This window comes from Cynara cardunculus (genome assembly GCF_001531365.2).
Source record: "Cynara cardunculus var. scolymus isolate 2C chromosome LG 4, CcrdV1, whole genome shotgun sequence".
Classification (NCBI taxonomy): domain Eukaryota; kingdom Viridiplantae; phylum Streptophyta; class Magnoliopsida; order Asterales; family Asteraceae; genus Cynara; species Cynara cardunculus.
This window is the reverse complement of record NC_037531.1, coordinates 17,054,810-17,061,024: the sequence shown is the minus strand read 5'-3', so window position 1 is coordinate 17,061,024 and position 6,215 is coordinate 17,054,810. Positions and strand designations below refer to the sequence as shown.

The window sequence follows — 6,215 nt, the reverse complement described above, 5'->3', positions numbered from 1 at the left end:
CTTTATAGGACACTTTTGAAAAAGTGTCCTATAAACTCATTTTTTATAGGACACTTGTTTTTAAAGGATAATTTTTCAAATAGTGTCCTGTAAAGTTGATAATGAGACACTTTATATTAAAAGTGTTCTAAAAAACTTATTACGACGTCAAAAAACGTCATATAAACTTATTACAACACCTTTCGATAGGACACTTTATTTTTTTGGTCCTATAAACCAAACTAAGTTCTATAAAGAGGTTTATTAGGACATTTAGAATTCGAGAGTGTCCTATAAACCCGATTTTATTGTAGTGTATTCACCTAATGTAACTGTTGCTATTGGTTTCCTATTTTTTCTCAGTAAAGATTTAAAGAAATAGGAGGGAAAGCTTCGTTAGAACTTGCTTTTATAAGTTTTAGAACATGGTTTTGTAGTTAAATCTAAAATTTGAGTGCGGTTGTCGACGTCAAAGATCTTGAATCCATGTGTATTATTGGTGATTATGAAGTTTAAACTGAGTAAAACTTCAGTTTCTGATACTTACAACATAGCCATCAGGGGTCCAACTAAATGACTAGTAATATATTATCACAGACATCACATGAATCAAGACTGCTATATGATATTACTATTTTATCGTGTTCTTGAGTCATGACAAGAACACATGAAAAAAAATATCAGAAAGAAAATGTTAAAGAAAATATTAAAGAAAATCATCATTTTGTCTTTAAAAATTTGTAATGTTAATTTAACACTTTTTCGGGCTTATTAGGATCCATGTCCCATCGAGCCTTTCGAGCATGCTTTCAGTGAGAAAATAAATGTTCTGACTTGTTTAGACCTCCTCTGATTGAGATTTTTTAGAAAGAGTTTTTCAAGTTCTATCGAATTTTTCCAAGCATTTTTAAGTCGAGTTTTGTCTGGTGGGGTTTCCCACCAAAATTTTGGCCTGATTAGACTTGAGGTCTTCCTGGATAGGCTTCGAGCTCAATTGGTGCGGGCTTTCTTAAGCGAGGTTCAGGTTTTTTCGTGCATGTCTAGGTGAAAGTGCGTTTTCACAAACATATTATTTACACCATGCATTCTTACATTTTTTTTTTCACTTGCAAAAATTTACAAAATGACAACGCTCAAAATACAAGGAATGCTTCCTTGTTGTAATGATGAATTTGAACACAATATATTTACATGTCAAACCGAGGACTTGCTTTAACCATTAAAGATGATGACTTATGGAGTGTTATGGCACATGTCTCACTCATGTCCAAATCCCCGTCTTCGACTCCATTTGGCAACGTCAAATCGAACTTGTACACAATATTTGCCAAAGCAAGTTGGACGATCACTACACCATATTGAATACCAGGACACCCTCTTCGTCCAGCACCAAATGGAATCAGCTCAAAATGAACCCCTTTATAGTCCGTCGAACTGTTCAAGAACCTCTCTGGCCGAAACTCATCTGGTTCTTCCCATGAGGTAGGATCTCTTCCTATGGCCCAAGCATTGATAATTGTTTGTGTGCCTTTTGGAATATCGTACCCCATTAGTTCGACATCTTGTCTTGATTCTCGAGGAATAAGTAGTGGGAGTGGTGGATACATTCTCAAGGTCTCTTTGATGGTGGCTTTAAGATACTCCATTTTCTCCAAATCCTTCTCAAGAATCAAGGGTTTTCCTTGTGCTATTTCAGYTACTTCTAGTTGTAGTTTTTTCATTACTCTTGGGTGTCTTAGTAGCTCGCTGATAGACCAAATTAGAGTTGCGAATGTAGTATCAGTTCCAGCAACAAATACGTCCTACAAGAAACACAATGGTTACGATTGATTGATTATACTTTATAATGTACATATGACTACAAGCAAGCAAATGGAAATCTTACCAAGATGAGGGCTTTAATGGTATCATTGAAAAGGGTAAAGCCGGTTGTGTTATCTCTTTGTACATCCAATAAGATGTCAACGAAATCTTGGTCTTCATCACTTTGAACATTATCYATTCCTTTTCTCTTGTTTATATGTTCTTCAAYARCACCTTCAAARAACGCATCAARTTCTTTAGCAACTTGATGTGCTTTATCCTCCAAACCACTCAATCGATCTATCCACGAYAGCCATGGAATATAGCTTCCAACGCTAATGGCACCRAGAACTTGCACGAACCTTTCCAWCAAGTTCCTGAATTTCAACCCACGATATGTCCTCCCTAAGGCCACCTTACATACTATGTTATTTACAAGCCAAAACACCAACTCACTCATATCAGTTACAGAACCACCATCTTTTTTAATCATTTCTATCAGAACAGCCACCTCTTTTGCTCTCACATGTTGAAACGATTGGACTCGTGTGTTGTTTAGAAGGTGAACCACTGCGATGCTCTTCACCTGCCGCCAGTACTCTCCATAACGAGAAAATGTGATATCGTTGGAGCCATATACAACTATGTCGGGAATATTTAACTTGGGTCGACTAGCGAATTTCAGATCATGGGTTTTCATGATCTCTCTCGCTGCTTCAGCAGAAGAGGCTACAAGCACCGGTACACTGCCAAAGTGCATCAGCATGAGTGGACCATGTTTCTGGGACAAGGCCTGGAGCGAGCGGTGGGGACTCGAGCCTAGTTGATGAAGGTTTCCGATGATCGGTAGCTTTCTTGGAGATGGTGGAAAGCTTTTCTTGGCATGGAAATGAAATGAAACCCATTTGAAGATAAATAGTATCAAAAAGAAGAATGCAAGGAAAGAAAGAAGGTAGAACTGTAAGTAAGAAGACATAACCTTACATATATTTTTATGTTGTCATGGCTCATGGAATGGCTGGCTCTATATAATGCTCAGTGTCTGTAGCTAATAACTCAAGATCTACTACTAACGCAATCACTAAATTATTGCTTAAATCTCAACCGTCCAATTGGTAGACCTTATCATGACTTTAATTCTACCGGCCTGCAACTCACCTGCTTTTGTTTTTCTCTTTTATTAATATATAGAAATACAAACCACAATTACGGTGTTTGATTGGTTTGAGCTTGACTTTAAAGATCAAAAGTATCAGAAGGTCTCAGGTTCAAATCCAAAAAGAAATAAAAATTCTCTTATGGTCACAATGCAGTGACTCCGAGATATCTGCAAAACAGGTGGTCGCCCTAGGATTAGTCGGCTCGCATAGCGGGTTGGATATTCAGGTTAATAAAAAAAATAGAAATACATAAATGAGTGGTTTTAAAAAACCCTAATCATAGATAGGTCGGTTTTTGGCAACCGAAAAAGACGTTTGAATGTGGTTTAATCTAAAAGCTTAAGTAGGTCATGAATTTTGTTTGCCTAGTCATTTTCCACAAGTTAATATCCACTCTAAATTTTATAGCAGATTAATAAAAATTGATGTAAAATTCCAAAAAACTGCTCGATTTAACAGAAACTGCTCTCGTAGACCGTATCCATTAGTTGAAAGACCTGAAAGAACTCTACGAACTAGTTTTTCCGTTAAAAACCAGTAAATTTTCTCATTTTAAATAATTTTGACCCTGAAATAAATAAAGCATCAAACTTTTGCTGATCAGTTATGTGTAATTTTTTTTTTGCGTTAAAAGAATATAAATAATAAATTTCTAGAAAGATTTGTTTATAAAAACTTATTCAAAAATTTGACCATTCAAAAGGATAAGTATAATATTTTTTTATTGAGTAAAATAATTGTAAGAAAATTTAAATCATTATATTTTTTTAATAAATTTAAAATTAAACCATTTAAAATAAGAAAACGTTTCCCAAATGTAAACATAAACCAAAAAGACACGTAATTGAATCAATCATTCAAAATGGATATGTGAAGTTATCAAGTTGGTATTTTGATACTTTTTTTCGGCCGCTTTCAACTTACTATAAATAGATGCCATGCAAGTGAAATACTTACTATAAATAGATGCCAAGTAATTATATAACAAATAAAAAATCAACATATAACCAAATTCAATCCACATGAATTTGTCATGAAATTTATTGAGATATATAAATGTTTTTATAAATGTGTGAAGGTGAAAAAAAATTCAAACCATTTTTTACACTTGAAACTTGTCATTAAATTTATTGTGATATATAAATGTTTTTATAAACGCTGTGAAGGTAAAAAAAAGTCCAACATTCACATTAAAACACTGTGAATGTTACCTTCACAGCGTTTTGCTCTGAAATTTCAAGTATAAAAAAATGTTCTTACGGGTTTCACAAAAACAAGTTGGTCTCATGTGATCCCAAATCTCTATATCTATATATAAAGTAGAATCATAAAAAATAGACATGGCATGTTAAGAAAGCTTGATTCATTGTTTCTATTTTTTCATAGTTTTTATTTAGTTTTGAATAAAAATTGCTATTAAATGAGCAAACTTTTCACCTTCTCTATAGTTTTTGAATAATTTTAAATATTAAATGATCATTCTTATTTTATTTATGTAAAAAAAAACTTTTTTTTATTAACCTGGATATTCAATCCGCTATGTGAGATGACTAATCTCAGGACGATCACCTGCTTTGCAGATAGTCCGGAATCACCACATTTGAACCTCCATGGCCACAAGAGATTTTTATTTCTCCTTGAATTTGAACCTGGGACCTCCTGATACTTTTGACCTTTGAAGTCAAGCTCAAACCAATCAGACATCACCCTTGTTATTACTTTTGAATATGAAGTAATTAATTAAATGATTTTTTATTTATCCAGACATAATTCTAATTGATAAGAAGGTATAATGAAATTCTTCATGGCATTAGAATTTTTTTCTAATTTGTCTAACTTTTTTTTTCTTTCAATGTTATGTTTTATTTATAGGAAAACTCAATTAATACATGTAACAGTGCATAAAAACTCACTTTCAAGATTTCATCATCTACTAAATGACGGTGTTCTGCATCGTCTTAGAAAGTTTACAGTAATTGAAAGCAAAACCAATTACCGACTGTTTTATAGTAATTAACAAGGTATTGTGAAAGTTTTGATAGATTGATTCAAGTTTATTTATCAAAACTTAGTTGAATCACGTGTTAATGACGACATAATGATCATGTCATGTTTTCAAATCTGAATTATATGTTTATTATATTCATGTCCAACTTTTCTAATCTAACTCCTTAAAATAATGTTTTTTATGTGATATTTAATTATGCGGATGCGTAAATGTAGGTGAAATTGAAGTCATTGTAGTGGTTGGAGAAAACCGGACAAGATAACTTTGATTACATTTTGATCATAATATTTTAATATATTTTCTACTTTTTATTTCAAAATAATATATTTATTTAACGCACAAAAAGTAGTGTTGTCACTCATTGCACCAATGCGCGACAACAAATACTGATATAGAGATAATCGAGAAACAGTAAATTCTACGCTCATTTACAAGTTGTTAACTATAAGATACATTAATTTTAATCTAATCTAATCTAATACGTTTACTTCATCATTCAGTGATGAGGAGTTCGTAGAAAAGAAACGCATCATTTAACGAGTGGTAATTTTGATGCTTTCGATGATGATATCCTTCAACATTTTCAAATTTTACCCTCAGTTATGAGATTGAAGATATTTATTACCCTTTAATTATTAGAAGCAAAATTATCATATAATTAATTCAAAAATTAATAGTTATGCATTTTTAAAATTATATATTTTTATTTTAAACATATATTTTAAGAAGAAAAACTACTTAATAATAAATTGAAGTTAATATTTATTTTGTTCTGTCTTGTTCAGTCTCATATTTTATGAGCTTTTAGTGAGTTATTTGAGTTCATTTATCTTTAGCTTGAGCTTAGTAATCGTCGAACTCGAATCAATCTAATATACACTAAAACTCGTTTAACTTAACGAGCTGAACTCTATAAAACCAATGTTCGACTCAACTCGTTTGAAAATTCTATTAAATTGTTTGAGCCGAGCCATTTGAGCATACGTTTTTTTTAGTATATATATATATTATATTATAAAGCATTTGACAAAAACTCTTGAAAACCACTTTTTATGCAGGAAGTACTGTTTATTGTTGCACATTACTTAAAGTTCAAGATTACAAGTAAATTGTGCATAAGTACAACTTATTAAAATTTTATGTTTGAATTCGTATAACTAACTGTAGATAAATATAATCAAATATAAGATAAACATCTCATTAAATATAAAAAATCTAAAATATAATTAGGATAATTATTGAGTTCTAACAAAATACTTAATTAT

The 6,215-nt window shown here is 31.8% G+C and overlaps 1 protein-coding gene across 1 annotated transcript; it reads right to left on the bottom strand.

Annotated features, from left to right (window-relative positions):
• Positions 1 to 1,109: 1,109 nt before the first annotated feature.
• Positions 1,110 to 2,772, bottom strand: LOC112511108 (cytochrome P450 71A2-like). Its single transcript, XM_025116549.1, has 2 exons — positions 1,865 to 2,772; positions 1,110 to 1,781 (listed from the first exon to the last, which is right to left on the bottom strand). The coding sequence occupies exons 1-2, from the start codon at positions 2,756 to 2,758 to the stop codon at positions 1,167 to 1,169; spliced, it is 1,509 nt and encodes a 502-aa protein (XP_024972317.1). The 5' UTR covers positions 2,759 to 2,772; the 3' UTR covers positions 1,110 to 1,166.
• Between the last annotated feature and the right edge of the window lie 3,443 nt (positions 2,773 to 6,215).